Here is a 14766-nt window from a genome sequence, read left to right as displayed (position 1 = left end):
ACACACAGCACAGCCCTCCCCGACAGCAGCGGGAGCAGGATACAACCCTCATCGCACCGTGCAGCGGGAGCAGGACACGGCCGCAGGGATCCCCACGGGGGAGCGGGATTCGGTGCAGCTGGGAGCTGCTGGCGGGCAGCCCCCCGGGCCGGGCCGGGCCCGTGCCCCGGCGTTGCAGCCTCCCAGGCTGGGGGGGCCGAGGGGGCCACGCTTTGCATCAGCACCGCGAGGCTGCGGCAAGGCACGGCCGTGGGAGGGGGATGGGGATGAGACGGCTGGAGCCACCCTGCCCGGCGGCACCGTCGCCCACGCCGGCCCCCGGCGGCCCCCGTCTCTGGCTGGGAAATGGCAGCAGGGAACAAAGGCGGCTTGTGGCGGTGGCGGGTCGCTGCCCTTCCTGCAGGAAGGCCCCGGGGCCAGGCGAGGGGCCCGTGTGCGCGGCAGCGGGGGCCCTGCCGGGCCTCGTCGGGTCCAGTCGCCGCCAGCACGTCCCGGCAGCCCGTGGGGGCTGGTGAGGGGGTGGCAAGTGCAGCCGAGCAGCCGGGGCTGCTGCCATCATCATCATCCTCAGCGCTCGGCCACAGGACTCGGGGTCTCCCAGGACACCCTGGGCAGAGGGACGTGTGGCTCTGGCTCCAGAGTGGGGCAGGACAGGGCAGAGCCAGAGCCGGGGCTCTCCCGGGGAGAGGGCTTTGCTCCCACAGCCCCCTATGCCCACCCCTGCAACGTCCCCATTTCCACCCAGTGCAATGTCCCCAAGCCCCCTGCAAGGGAGCTCGGTGCTGACCCTAAGCAGGCATGGGGGTGGCCAGAGGCCATGGCTGGCGATGGCAGGGGCACCCCGGGCTTCCCTGGGCAGAGACCCCCAGCAGGCAGCAGCGCTGCCGTGAGCACCCTTAGCTTGGCCCTGGTAGGGTGAGTGGTCCTGACCTAGCTCGGGACAGGGGCACCCATGTCCCCCCTGGGGTGGTCGCAGGGGGTTCCTCATGCCCAGGAAAGGTGGGTGCGTGCAGGAGAGCACAGGACACTGAGAGCCTGGGCAGGTCTCTTTATTTAAGGAGAAGCAACTCGGGGAGCAGCTGGTTGCAGGTGAGTCCCGCTACCCTCCAGAGCCCCAGTGGTGGCCAGCATGGGAACACGCTCCTCTGGCAGCATTTGTCAGCAGCACCGGCTCCACTCTTGCCAGGACTGGACTTCCCCAGCGCTGGCCCCAGGGAGTTGGTGATGCTGCGCCAGGCTGAGCTTACCCCAAACACCCCCCTGGGACACCTCCTGGCGCAGCTGCCAGCACCCTGCAGTGGGATGGGGCAGTGCCAGCACCAGGGCAGCAGGATGCTCAGAGGTGGCCAAGAACCGGGGCTGGCACAGAGGGGTGAGGGCCTCCCCCCATGCACCCCACAGCTGTGCTGGTGCCAGGGGACGGGGCTGGCAGGTCCCCATGGGGTGCTCAAGGTGGAGGTGACAGGTCCCTGTGGGGTGCTCAAGGCAGGACAGGGCTTCGGCTACCCCAGGCATCCCCTTGCTCTGTGCCGGGACTGGAGAGGCATCACCAAAAGCAAACACTGACAGCCAGGGCCGGGGTGGGGGTCCCGCAGGGCTGTGGGAGCCACGCTGCCCCCAGGGTGGCCAGTTAGTGCAAACAAGGTCTGTATTATTAAAGCTGGTGGCTTCAGGCTGGCAAGCCCCAGTCCCACCATCCCTGGGGGGGACAGCGAGGCTCGGAGAGGCACCGGAGCAGGCAGGGGGAGCTGGCAGCACCGAGCAGTGTCTCGGGGCGCAGCAGGGCCAGGGCAAAGGCAGCATTGTCTCTCACTGGTCACCAGCAGCCCCATCACAAGAGGATGCAGGGCTTCTTGGGCTTGGCCGGGACAGGGTTGAGCACGGCCCTCACTGCCTCTGTGAAGACATCCTTGATGCCCTCCTGGTTGAGCGCCGAGCACTCCAGGTACTTGACGGCACGGATCTGCTTGGAGAGGCTGATGCCTTGCTGGGTGGTGATGGGTGCCTGGTTCTGCTCCTTGAGCCGCTTCATGGTCTCAGGGTTGTTTCTCAGATCCTTCTTGGTGCCAACGAGGAGGATGGGCACGCTGGGGCAGTGGTGGCACACCTCTGGGTACCACTTGTGCTTGACGTTCTCGTAGGAGGGTGGGCTGGCGATGGAGAAGCAGATGATGAAGACGTTGGTCTGGGGGTAGGAAAGCGTCCGGAGGCGGTCGTATTCCTCCTGGCCTGCCGTGTCCCACAGGTTTAAGTTAATAGTCCTGCCATCCACCGTGTTCTGGGCGCTGTAGTTGTCGAAGACGGTGGGGATATACTCCTTGGGGAAGGCGTTGGTGGTGTAGCAGATGAGCAGGCAGGTCTTCCCCACCGCCCCGTCACCCACCACCACGCACTTGATGCTCTGCATCCCTGCAGCTTGGTGACCCTCGTGTCCCCCTTCAGCAGCCTGTGGGGAGGAGAGAGGGTCAGGAGGTGTGCCAGGCTGGGGTCACCATGGCCTGCCATGGAGGGTGCAGAGGGACGGGTCACACTCGGTTCACCCTCCAGCCCGCAGCCCGGGCGAGCTTTCTAGACAAGCACATCCCCCCAGCAGCCCAGAGACACCCTGAGGGGGAACCACATCCCCTGACCCAGGGCAAATGCATGTGCCACTGCAGCTGGCCTGCATGGGGACTGCATTGTCCCCAGGATGGTGCTACCGGGACAGCCAGGCTGCTGCAGCACCCTGTGCTATGCCATGCTGTGCCATGCCTCCAGCCGGGTACAGGATGGAAGGCAGCAGGGCACGAGGCCAGGGACAGATCTGGGCTGTGGGGGCGGGTGGGCTGCTGCCATGCGCCCCAGCCCTGGTGCTGCACACGCTGAGCAGGCTGGTGCTGGCACTGGTGGGGCAGAGGCTGTGCTGGTGCCATGGCTGGGTGCAAGAGCAGCTGCTGCCGTGGCCCCCGGCACTGACGTCCGCTCCGGCAGCTGTGTTTATCCTTGAGCCCAGCGCATGTTTCCCTGTTTGCTTTCCTCAGGTTCCCTCTGCAAATGCCATTAAGGGCTGCATCCTGCTCCCCTTCCTGCTGCAGGCTGGAGCTGGGTGCTGCTGAGCCCAGCCCAGCTGAGGTGCGGGGGCACTGCGCAGTGCCGGGGCAGGAGGGTGCCCACCCGTGGGGCCAGCAGCCTCTCTCCCCACCGGGAAAAGCTGCCGCCCGACAGGATGTATCACAGTGGGAGGGTTACCTTGGCTGGGGCAGCGGACACACGTGCCGCAGCGATGGGGAGGGAACGGAGGTGCCAGGGTGGGGGGGCCCAGGGAAGCCACATCTGCCCAGAGCCCTGGGATGGCCGGGGACCCCTTTCCCCAGAGACCCTGGGGCTGCAGGGGGGGGGCAGCGTGGCTGGGGAAGGGTGAAGGGGCCGTGTCCCCCGTCCCGAGCTCCCACCGCACCGGACCCTGCCCCCTCGGATGGGGAAGTCGCTCTTCCTCTTCCCGGCCTGACACCCGGCTTCCTGCCCGTGGCGGGGCCGGGTGCGCCGTGACCCCCGCCCTGCCTGGCTCCCTGCCTGCACCGCCGCATCCCCGGGTACAGGCAGGACAAGTGGGAAGGGCCCTGGCCCGAACGCTGCCGAAGCCACCCTGCAGTGCCCTGCCTCAGTTTCCCCACTGCAAAATGCTTCCACGGCGATGGCTGGGGGCAGCCCCAACTCTTCTGCCTGTGAGCCGAGCTGCAGCACCGGGGTGCAGCAGGGCCACCGCAGGCAGCCCCCCCGCAGGCAGCCCCCCCGCAGGCAGCCCCCCCGCAGGCAGCCCCCCCGCAGGCAGCGCCTGCCCGCAGCAGGAGGCCGGCCGGCCGCGGCAGCGCCGGGTCTGCTCGCACAGCCTTCGGCCTCGATTTTCTCCCTGCTTTGGTAACAAACGCAGCCTGAAGGGTTTCCTCGCACCAGACGGGGGGCGGGGTGGGGCAGAGCCTGGGGGACTCAGTGACAGTACAGGCAGAGCAGGCAGCGGGACCCCCACCAGGGTCTGTGGGGCTTGGAGCCGCCGCGGGAGGCTGGGGTGGTGGGAGAAAGGGCAGAGGGTGGGAGCAGGAGCAGGAGCAGGAGCAGGGTAGTGGGAGGAGGTGCACCAGGGCAGTGGGCGCAGAAGCAGGGGGAGCGGGAGCAGGGGGGGTGGGGGTGGGAGAGCAGAAGGAACCAGATGAGGGTGATGGGAGACTGAGCTCCTGCCCTGGCTGTGCAGAACGTCTCCAGGGACAGGTACCCTCCCCCGGGGCTGTAATGCCACCCTGCTGCCTCGTGCCATCACCATGCAACACCAGGGGAGGGGACACAGGGGAGCAGGCAGTGCTGGGGAGGGAACCCCGGGGACACCCCAGTGCCTTGGCCCCCCCCGGGGGTCCTGCCTGCCTGTGGGGGCCGCCCAACTCAGACAAAGTACTAACTGCCTGTAATGCCCAACGCACCCTCATTTCTCATCCAGTGGTGCCGCTGGGTCATTGCCCACCCTCAGCTGTCACCCCCAGCCCCATCATGCCCAAGACAGCCCTGCGCCAATGCCCACCCTGCTTGCCCCCCACCGCTGGGGACCAGTGAGACTGGTGGGACCACACTGATGCAGTGGGGCCAGGGGATGTGGCACCCCATAGCCCCCGTGCCCCTTCTGTCCTGCAGCCACCCTGTCCCTTTGCCCAGGGTTCCTGGGGCTGAGGGGGTACCCCGGGGCAGAGCCTGGAGCAGGCTGCAGCTGCCCCCATTGCGCCATGGCAGGGACCCGGCTGAGCTGGTTGGGACCCTGTTGGGACTGATCTGACCCCATTTGGACCTATCTGACCTAGCTGGGACCTATTTGACCTGGTTTCAACCTTTTTCTCCCCTGTCATCTGTGAGGCTCAGGGGGCACGGGCACCCCACTTGCCCTGCTCTCCCTCAGCCCCTCCGGGGCAGCTGGCAGCACTGCAGCAGATTATTTTTTTCCTTTTCTGATAAGATCAGGTTGAAGAAGAGACGGCAAAAATAAGAGTTTTCCTGGAAAACCATTTTGGTTCGTATTTTAGATTTAAATTCCCTTCTTTTCCTAAGCCAAAGGCCGGCAGGCATGTGGTTGCCAGGAGCTGGAGCCAGCCACTCCCCAGCCGAAAGAAACCCAAACCAGGCTTTGCTTTGTGGAAAAAAAACCAACTAGCCAACCAAAGAGAAACAAAAAAAAGCCAACCCAAAAGGTTATTTCTAAATTCCAGCCTTTGGTTTCCTTTGCAAAACTGTATATTCCCCTCCAGGAGCGGGAGGTGCGCCGAGCAGCACCGCGCTCAGCTAGACACAGGGAGCGTGCGGTGGGTTTAAAACCACCCGAACGGTGGGATGCAGGAGCTGTGACCAGTGGGTGCAGCATCCCCGCTGCAGGGACATCACTGAGGCGCGACCCGGCTTGGGGGTACGAGGGCATGTGGGATGCAATAGATGGGGAAGGCAGGGAGGTGGAGGGGCCCCGGGGGGATGAGGGGCGACACCCCAGAGCAGGAGCCAGGCTGAGGCATCACAGCACCCGAGGGTGCCCCATAAGCCCCCAACAAGGCACACAGCCCCCTGGCACTCCCAGGCTCCTGCTGTCCCCATGGTCCACAGGCACCCCAAGGTCACTGGTGTCCCCACGGGCACACCATGGTCCTCATAGCTATTTGCAATCTGCGCAGCCACTCTGCAGCACGTGGGGGGCTCAACAGAGGGTCCCTGCTGCCCCCCAGGCGGAGGTCCCCTGGCTGCCAGGACTGGCTGGCTGTGGCGTGACACCAGGGGATCCCCTCAGGCTGGGACAATGGGTTCTGAGTGCCAGCCAGGGTCACCCAGTCAGCTGGGTGGGAGTGAGAGGGGTCCCACAGCAGCCCCAGACCCCAGGTCAGTGGAGTGTGGGGGCAGTCTGCTGCCCCAAGAAGCCACCAGGGCACCCCTGGGAGTACTGGGGTCCTGGGGATGCCCCATCGGTGGAGCAGCCAGGGGGGATGTGACCAGAGCCCATCACTGTCTACTAATTACCCAGGGGAAGAACGCGGGTGGGAAGAGCCACCAGAGCCGAAGGACAATGTTGGCAGCAGAACAGACCGGCAGGGACCGGCCCTGGCGGGGGACCCGGGGAAGCCGCCACAGCCAGAAGTGGGGTGCAAGGAGTGGCTCTCCCAGGGCACAGGGGCAAAGCGGTGCCCCTCCTGACTGCAGCTCCCCATCCCTCAGGGAGCAGGGAGGGCCCTGACCAGCCACGGCCCTGCGACAGCCCCACAGTGGGACATGGCATGTGCTGGTCACGCCGAGCTCAAACCCCACACCCACAAACCGGCCGTGGGGCCACTGGCACCCCGGGATGAGCTGGCACCCAGCTGGCACCCATCCCCATCCTGAGGAAGGGCCAGGCTGAGTCAGCAGGGCTGCTAAGGGGACGGCGTGCAAGTGGAAATGCTCGTGCTCATGAGAGCATCGCTGCTACAGGGAAACAGAGGAAGGGAGGAGGAAGCAGCAGGCGGTGGGCAGCGGACCACTTCTCTGTGACTCAGGGCCCCTGGGGCTGTGAAACCCCAGCGTGGCCCAAGGTTTGCCACCGGCAAGCAGCAAACGTGGGCGCACATGCAGCCTGTGGAGGGGCCGTGGTGGCAGCCGGGTGCTCGCGCAGGACCCTTTTTGCTCTCACCGTCACTGGTACCGTGGGCACTGCTGACCCTGGGTGTGGGGCCGGGGCCAGTGGCACGGCAAGGTATGGCTGTGTGCCTGCGTGCCCAGGGCTAACTGCTCACTGGGGAGGGGGGCTAGTGCAGATAAGAGCCCCTGCAGCAGCCAAAGCCCTGAGCCCCGCTTTGGGTGCCAGGGAGGAGGACAAGGGTGGCAGGAGGGCTTCAGCTCTGGACCCCTCAGAGCTGCCCCTTCGCCACACGGATGCTTCTAGCCCCAGCCCCTGGGGCTCTGCCCCCCAGTCACTCTCCCAACTCGCCCCTGCAGCCCCAGCCAAAGCCCCAGCCCTCCCTCACCTGCCTGGGGGGGAATGAGGGGTGTCGCAGGGGCCACTTTTGTCCCTAACCCGCAGCCACATGGGCCCCAGCCCCCCACCATAAGGTGACAGGAGGGGAGGCGGGAGCCATGCCAAATGGCAGCCAGGACCCCCCAGCCAGCATAGGGCTGGGGCAGCACTGGGCAGAGACTGGAGGTCACCCATGGTCCTCGTAGCATCCCGACACCAGGCCGCTCGAGGGTCCTGCAGCCCATGGACCCTGGGCAGCCCAGCCACTGCCTGAGGACACGGGGTGGGTGCAACCCCCGGCCCTGGTGTGCTGCCTGCCTCGCCTGCTGCCAGCACCACCGCCTGCACAAGGCCAGCTCTGTTCTCCTGGGAAGTCCATAGCCAACAGCACCTTTAACCCCTTCTGGCCCTCCTAGAGATGCTGGGTGGCCTTGTGGGGCTGGGGGGCACAGCTGGTATGGGGCACAGCCTGTGTGTGGCACCGGAGGCACCTGCCCCTTCCCAGCCCTGCACCCTGGCCCCATAGGAGGGGAACCAGAGGAGGAAGAGGAAGAGTCAGAGCACTGGGGGTCTGCATGATGCCCAGCCCCAGGGCCCAGCACCCCCCACCCCAGCAGGACCCCAGCCACCCTCCGCACTGCTGGGGTGTTCGCCCAGGATTTGGGGTGCTGGAGAGAGGGCACGGGTGGGTGAGCAAGGCTGTGGGTGATGCACCCACAACCTCCCCACCCCTCCATTGCCACCAGCCGGGGACGGGAAAAACGACTCATCTCTTCTTCAGCAGAAAAGGGAAGCAAAACCTGCTCACCATCACTCGCAGCCAGGGCATACCCCTGCTGGGTTTTTCCACCAGGGGAGCGGAGCAGCCGCCCCCACGGGCCCCTCTCCTGCTGCTGGCCTGGCCAGCCCCAGCCTGGTGGCACCCAAACCTGACCCCACCAAACTGAAGCGTGCTGCACAGCCTGCGCCCTACACCCTGCACCGCAAACCACTGACGGTGCGCTGTGCATCACACGCCACACGCTGTGCAGCCCACACTGCACCCCATATCGTGCACCGAACCTTGTGCAGCCCACACCGCGCACCAGGGAACAGAGCCTGCAGCCAGCGTGTCACTGCCCATGCTCGTGGCCAGGCAGCAGGTCCATCACGGACTTGCCCGGGCCAACGCGGGGCTGCGGATCAGCAGCCACGGTCAACCCTGCTCTGCAGAGGGAGCAGCACAGCGCAGCCGCCCCCCACCCAGCGCTGTCACTGGTTCAGCAGGCAGAAAGAGGAAACTAATAAAATCTATAAATACCAAGTGGGGACACCGTGGAGCAAAGCGTGCCGGCCCAGCACCGCAGCAGGAGCAGGGTGGGGGTGGTTTCTGCCACAGCCACCGTGGGAACCCAGTGCTGGTGTGGCCGAGATGGGGTCCCCACTCTGTGGGATGTGCCCCAAGGTGCACTGCCACCGGTAACCCCAGTTCTGTCCCACGGTCCTGTCATCGTAGCTAAAATAACTTCCATGCTGAGTCGAAGGGTTTTGATTTCCCTCATTTTCCAGCTGCAGGCTCGTCGTGACTAATTTCCTCATTTTATTTCCCTCCCGGGCTGGAGAGCTCCAACACTGGGTCCCAGTCTGCCTCTCAGCACAGCCACAGCTGCTCCCTACCCTTGGCCTCCTGCTCAAGGCACTGCCAAAGCCAGCAGCACTGGGGGCCAGAGTCGGCTCCAGACTCCCCTGTGGTGCACAAGCAGCCCCTGAACCAAGGCCAGCCCTGGCCAGCAAACCCCCTCCCCCACCCAGCAGTGGGCTGAGGCCAGCATTGGCCAGGGCTGCTCTCGGTCAGATACAGTTGCCTGCATTGGGTGGATCCTGGGACTGATGGAGATGGAGGGATGGGGGCAGCCAGGCAAGGCCACATTCCATGGCCTCGGGGTGAGCAAACAGCCTGGCACTGCTCACACCTACGGCGAAGGCGCAGGCAAGGCAGTGTGTTGAGCATGCCAGCACCAGGCCACTTCGGCACCTCCCGATGCTACGGTCACGCCAAAGCCCCAGGCACGGGATACCCAGCCCCTGCTCCCAGCCCATGCAGGGCACACACCACACCTACACCCGCTGGCCAGCATCACTGCTGCCATGAGGTGTGCCAGCCTTGGGCGTCTACCAGCATCACCAGAAACATACCTGCACCCACAGATGTTCCAGCTACCTGCGCCCTGTGGTCCCAGCACCAACCCCGCTGCCCACTCCAGCCAAAACACCCACGACAGCTCAGCCCAGGTGGTGGGTGGGGGCTGAACAATGTCCCCACATGCCACCACTGGCACTTCGGAAGCTTCTCCTTCCACCAAGAAAAGAGAAGCGAGCCCAGCAGGAGCCCAGACCATGTGCCCACCCTCAGAGCCATGGCCACACTGTGCCACTCCCAGGGGGGGCATTCTCCCCCAGGCACTCAGGGACCCACGGGTGCCCCCATTCTGCAGCAAGCTGGCAGCGGGACGGCACTGAGAGGTGGCACAAGCAGAATCAGGAACCGGTGTTCGACCAACAGCACAGTGCAGCCTTCTGTTGCCCCCCAGCACATCCCCCCATGGCCCCACACTGGGAGGAGAGGACAGGGCTCCCCAAAGCCTCTCCCCAAGCTCTGGCAAGTTTCACAAAAGGGGAGTTGCAGGGCCACAGCATAGACTCACCATCCACCCAGCCGGGGGGCCTGGGGTGGCCCCACAAGAACCACCCACCACAGCCAGACACCCACCCTAGGGACAGCCCTGTCACACAGTCAAGCCGACCGCGCTGTGCTGTGCCACCCCCACACCTCCCAACACGCCACAGCATGTGAAAGCACAGTGGTGTGAGCACTGCAGTGTGCACTGCGGCGTGCAGTGGGCTCAACAGTGGCAGGGATGCAGTGTGCATTACAGTGCCTGTGCTGCATCTGCTGAACGCCTGTTGCAGCATGTCTGTTGCAGCATGTTGCACTCTGTTGCGGTGTCAGCAAGTGACACACGTGTTGCAGTGTGTGCAGTGTTGCAATGAGCACTGCAGCATGTAACGTGCAGCATATGCAGTTAACAGCTATGTTGCAAGGTGTGTGCAGTGCGGTGCTGTTCATGGGTGTTGCAGTGGGTGCAGTGTGTGTGTGACTGCAAAGATGTGTGGTGCAGCATGTGTACAGTGCCCCATGGCGTGAGGTGTTGTCCCTCTCAGTGGGTGCAGTGTGCGGTGCAGAACCCTGCAGTGCATGCACTGGGTGTTGCAGTGGAGTGCTCAGTGTGCAGCAGGTGCAGGGAGCAGTGCAGTGGGCACAGTGTGCAGGGCAGCGCCGTGCAGGGGGCAGTGCAGCAGGCGCAGAGTGCAGTGCAGGGGGCACAGGGGGCAGAGGATGCAGTGCAGGGCAGGGGGCAGAGGATGCAGTGCAGGGGGCACAGGGCAGAGGATGCAGTGCAGGGGGCACGGGGCAGAGGATGCAGTGCAGGGGGCACGGGGCAGAGGATGCAGTGCAGGGCAGGGGGCAGAGGATGCAGGGCAGGGGGCACAGGGCAGAGGATGCAGTGCAGGGCAGGGGGCAGAGGATGCAGTGCAGGGCAGGGGGCAGAGGATGCAGTGTAGGGGGCACGGGGCAGAGGATGCAGTGCAGGGCGCAGGGCAGAGGATGCAGTGCAGGGCAGGGGGCAGAGGATGCAGGGCAGGGCGCAGGGCAGAGGATGCAGTGCAGGGCAGGGGGCAGAGGATGCAGGGCAGGGCGCAGGGCAGAGGATGCAGTGCAGGGCAGGGGGCAGAGGATGCAGGGCAGGGCGCAGGGCAGAGGATGCAGTGCAGGGCAGGGGGCAGAGGATGCAGGGCAGGGCGCAGGGCAGAGGATGCAGTGCAGGGGGCACAGGGGGCAGAGGATGCAGTGCAGGGCAGGGGGCAGAGGATGCAGTGCAGGGCAGGGGGCAGAGGATGCAGTGCAGGGCGCAGGGCAGAGGATGCAGTGCAGGGCAGGGGGCAGAGGATGCAGTGCAGGGCAGGGGGCAGAGGATGCAGGGCAGGGCGCAGGGCAGAGGATGCAGTGCAGGGGGCACAGGGGGCAGAGGATGCAGTGCAGGGCAGGGGGCAGAGGATGCAGTGCAGGGCAGGGGGCAGAGGATGCAGTGCAGGGCGCAGGGCAGAGGATGCAGTGCAGGGGGCACAGGGGGCAGAGGATGCAGTGCAGGGCAGGGGGCAGAGGATGCAGTGCAGGGCAGGGGGCAGAGGATGCAGGGCAGGGCGCAGGGCAGAGGATGCAGTGCAGGGGGCACAGGGGGCAGAGGATGCAGTGCAGGGCAGGGGGCAGAGGATGCAGTGCAGGGCAGGGGGCAGAGGATGCAGTGCAGGGAGCAGGGCAGTGCCCTCTGGCGTGAAGCGCAGCCCGTGCAGCGCCCGGCACGGCGGGCAGTGCCCTTGCGTGCAGTGAGCGGTGCAGCGTGTGCAGTGCGGGCAGCGTGACCGCTGCGGGGTGCGTGGCAGGGGGGTGCAGCGGCGGTGAGTGCAGCGGCTGCGGTGGATGATGCGGGTGCGGTGGCGGGGGGTGCAGGGGGTGCAGCGGCCCCGCCGAGGGACCGGGCCGAGCCGGTTCTGGCCCCCGCCGTGTCCCGCCAGCTGCCGGTCCCGCTCCCGGGCTCCGGGCCAGCGCCCCCGGTACTGCGCTGTCCCTGAGCCCCGTTAGCCCCCGGCCCGCCCCGGGCGGCTCCCGGTGTCCCCGTCCTGGCCCCGGCGGGCAGCTCCTCCTGCCGCCCCGCCCCGGGCCCAGGACCCGCCGAGACCCCCGGCAGCGGGTCCCCCGTCCCTCTCCGGCAGCCCCCCGCCCAGCGGCGGGACCCGGCCCCCCCCCGGCCCCGCACTCACCCCGGGGCATGGCGCGGCGGCGGGCGCGGGGCCGGAGCGGCGGCGGCGGCGGCGGCAGCAGGAGGAGGAGGAGGAGGAGGAGGAAGTCAGCGGCCGCCTCCCGCCGCCCCGGGCGGTCCCGCGGAGAAACTTCCCTGGGCCGCGCCCGGTCCCGCCCGCCCCGCCGCTTCCTTCCTCGGGCTGCCCGGGGCCCGGGGCCTTCCCGTGGGACGTGCCCTGGCTGAGGGGTCCCGGGGCAGCGCAGCCCCCAGCACCCCCCGGCATCACCCCGCGACCCGGCCTGGCGCCTCGCTACACCCCGGCCCCCCATCCCATCCCGGGCTGCGGGACCTGCCCCCATCCCCATTCCAGCCTGCAGAAACCCCCATTCCATCCCAATCCCATCCCAGGCTGTGGGACTCCGCATCCCCAACACAGACTGCAGGGCTCCCCCTTCCCCATCCCAGGTTGCAGGACCCCCATCCCATCCCATCCCATCCCATCCCATCCCATCCCATCCCATCCCATCCCATCCCATCCCATCCCATCCCATCCCAGGCTGTGGGATCCCCCAACCCATCCCATGCCCATCCCGGGCTGTAGGACCCCCCATCCCATCCAGTCCCGTCCTGTCCATCCCGTCCCGTCCCATCCCATCCCATCCCATCCCATCCCATCCCATCCCATCCCATCCCATCCCCATCCTGGGCTGCAGGATCCCCCAACCCATCCCATCCCCATCCCGGGCTGCAGGACCCCCCATTCCATCCCAATCCCATCCCAGGCTGTGGGACCCCTCCTTCCCCATCCCAGGTTGCAGGACCCTCTATTCCAACCTATCCCATCCCATCCCATCCCATCTCATCCCATCCCATCCCATCCCATCCCATCCCATCCCCATCCTGGCCTGCGGGACCCCCTATGCCCATCCCATCCCAATCACATCCCCATCCCGGGCTGCAGAGCCTCCCCTTCCCCATCCCAGGCTGAAGGACCCCCATCCCCATTCCCATCCCACACTGTGGGACCCCCCAATCCCCATCCCAGCTGTGGGGCTGGGGGACTTGGAGGCCGCAGCAGGTCTGGGGCAGGACCCTCAGCTGGGGTTTGCCCACCCCCCACCCCCAGTGCCCTGGCCCCGAGCCGTGCTGCAGCAGGCAGGGGTCTGGCTTCCAGGGCTGGAGCTGTGCCTGTCCCCCCAGGGCCAGGCTGGGGACAGGGCTCGGCTAGGGGACAGGGATGAGGACAGGGACAGGCTGGGGTAGCCCACTGCCAGCCCCGGGGCCCAGGAGCTCTGGGACACCTCAAGGCAGAGGCAGGGGTGCATGGGGGGCTGAGGTGGGGAACCGGCCATCGAGGCTGCCTAGGGACATGGGAGGGATGGCGGCCCCTGCCCTCGGGTCTGGGTGGGGAAAGATGTGACCGGGTGAGGGGAGGGGGGGGACCTGCTGCCCCAGAGGGTGAATGGCAGGGTGCCAGGGCTGCTGCAGGGGCAGAGGCCCCCTTAGGGCAGCCTGCTCCTGCTGGGTCAGGGCCAGAGGAGACCCAGGTGCTGTAAGGGTCCCCGCAAGGGCCAGGTCCCCCCGCAGCACCCAAGGCAGCACCCGCAGCCCATGAGGGGCCTGGGTGCCCAGCCTGGGGCTGGGGGGGTCTCACGGGGGAGACATGGCTGCCCAGGGATGGAGGTGAGGCTGTTCTTTGAGGGGCAAGTGTACCTGTCACCGTGCTCATCCCAGGGTGTGTCACAGCCCCAGGGGCTCCTGAGGGACCCCCTGCCCACACCTGGGATCTTTTTCCATGCCAGCACGGAGAAACAGGGCTGGGACCTGCCTGGGACCCTCCTGCCTGGCACTGCCCGCTCACCTCCGTGGCCAGGCCTGTGTTCCATCCCCAGCACCCACCGGTGCTGCGGCTCCCCTTGCAGCACCAGCCCTGCATACTGGTCCCCCCCCCTGCTGCATCCCAGTCTCCCTGCCCTGCATCCTGCATCCTGGTCCCCCTGTCCTGCATCCTGCATCCCATCCCCGTGTCCTGCATCCCAGTCCCCACACCCTGCATGCTGCATCCTAGTCCCTCTGTCATGCATCCTGCATGCCAGTCCCCTTGTCCTGCATCCCGGTGCTCTCATCACTCATCCCGGGGTGGTGGCGCTGGACACTGCCCGGCTGGCAGGCGCCTGATCCAGGGCCAGGGCTGACACCCCTCGGGGCAGTGGGGCAGGAGCAGGATGGGATTTTGCTTCCAGGGTGGTGGCTGCAGAGCTGTTTTGGGGCCAGATCCAATCTCTGCAGGGAGCTTCACTTCTAGGTCTGGTGCCAAGGGAAAAGGACATGTGAAACCTCAGCCCGCGACCTTCCAGTCCCCCACCACAGGCTGGGGACTCTGAGCGCTGGTGGCTGTGGGCCCCAGTGGCACTGATGGCAGTGGTCCAGCGCCAGTGAGCGGCAATGCCGCCAGGAGCAAGTGGCCCCAGCGGGGTGTTGCAGTTCTCAAGGGCTCTCAGTGTGGAATCCCGGGCCCGGCTGCGAGCGACTACGCTCAGGCATCAAAATGCTCTGTCCTGATAGGCTGGGGTGCTCCGATGTGTCAGGGTGCTCCAGCAACTTGGGATGCTCTGGTGAGCTGGGTTCTTCGATGAGGTGGGGTGTTCCAGTGGGCCAGGGTGTTCCGACGACCTGGGGTGCTCTGATGTGTCGGGGTGCTCCAGCAAGACGGGATGCTCTGACGAGCCAGGATGCTCTGACATCTGGGATGCTCTGACGAGCCTTCCCCGGGGCTGGAGGCAGGCTGCAGCCAGTAAGGTCACCCATACAGGCATTACTCGCAGCTGTCCCTGCTTAGCTTCCTCGCCGCGCCACGGGCCCTCGCCCAGCCTGGGCGTTCCCCGCTGCGCCCGCCAGAGGCCGCTGCGGCTCAGCGGCGGGCGCGCGGAGCCCGGA

The 14766-nt window shown here is 66.6% G+C and overlaps 2 protein-coding genes across 2 annotated transcripts in view; one reads left to right on the top strand and one right to left on the bottom strand.

Moving 5' to 3' along the window:
• Positions 1–1033: 1033 nt before the first annotated feature.
• On the bottom strand, positions 1034–11951 carry RHOG (ras homolog family member G). Its single transcript, XM_080374979.1, has 2 exons — positions 11849–11951; positions 1034–2446 (listed from the first exon to the last, which is right to left on the bottom strand). The coding sequence occupies exon 2, from the start codon at positions 2405–2407 to the stop codon at positions 1832–1834; it is 576 nt and encodes a 191-aa protein (XP_080231105.1). The 5' UTR covers positions 2408–2446; positions 11849–11951; the 3' UTR covers positions 1034–1831.
• Positions 11952–12781: 830 nt separating this feature from the next.
• Positions 12782–14766, top strand: part of STIM1 (stromal interaction molecule 1) — a 107955-nt gene continuing 105970 nt past the window's right edge. Inside the window, exon 1 of the mRNA XM_080374904.1 lies at positions 12782–14444. The gene's annotated coding sequence lies outside the window, so the exon portion shown is untranslated. The remainder of the gene's footprint in view (positions 14445–14766) is intronic.

The sequence above is a fragment of the Falco punctatus genome, assembly GCF_963210335.1.
Source record: "Falco punctatus genome assembly, chromosome: 2".
In the NCBI taxonomy this organism is placed as follows: Eukaryota; Metazoa; Chordata; class Aves; order Falconiformes; family Falconidae; genus Falco; species Falco punctatus.
The sequence above is the reverse complement of the archived record's forward strand: the minus strand, read 5'-3'. Positions and strand labels throughout refer to the sequence as shown.

Excerpts from the sequence above, each read along its gene's own strand:
- RHOG (XM_080374979.1), bottom strand. The coding sequence starts at position 2,407 with ATGCAGAGCATCAAGTGCGTGGTGGTGGGTGACGGGGCGGTGGGGAAG.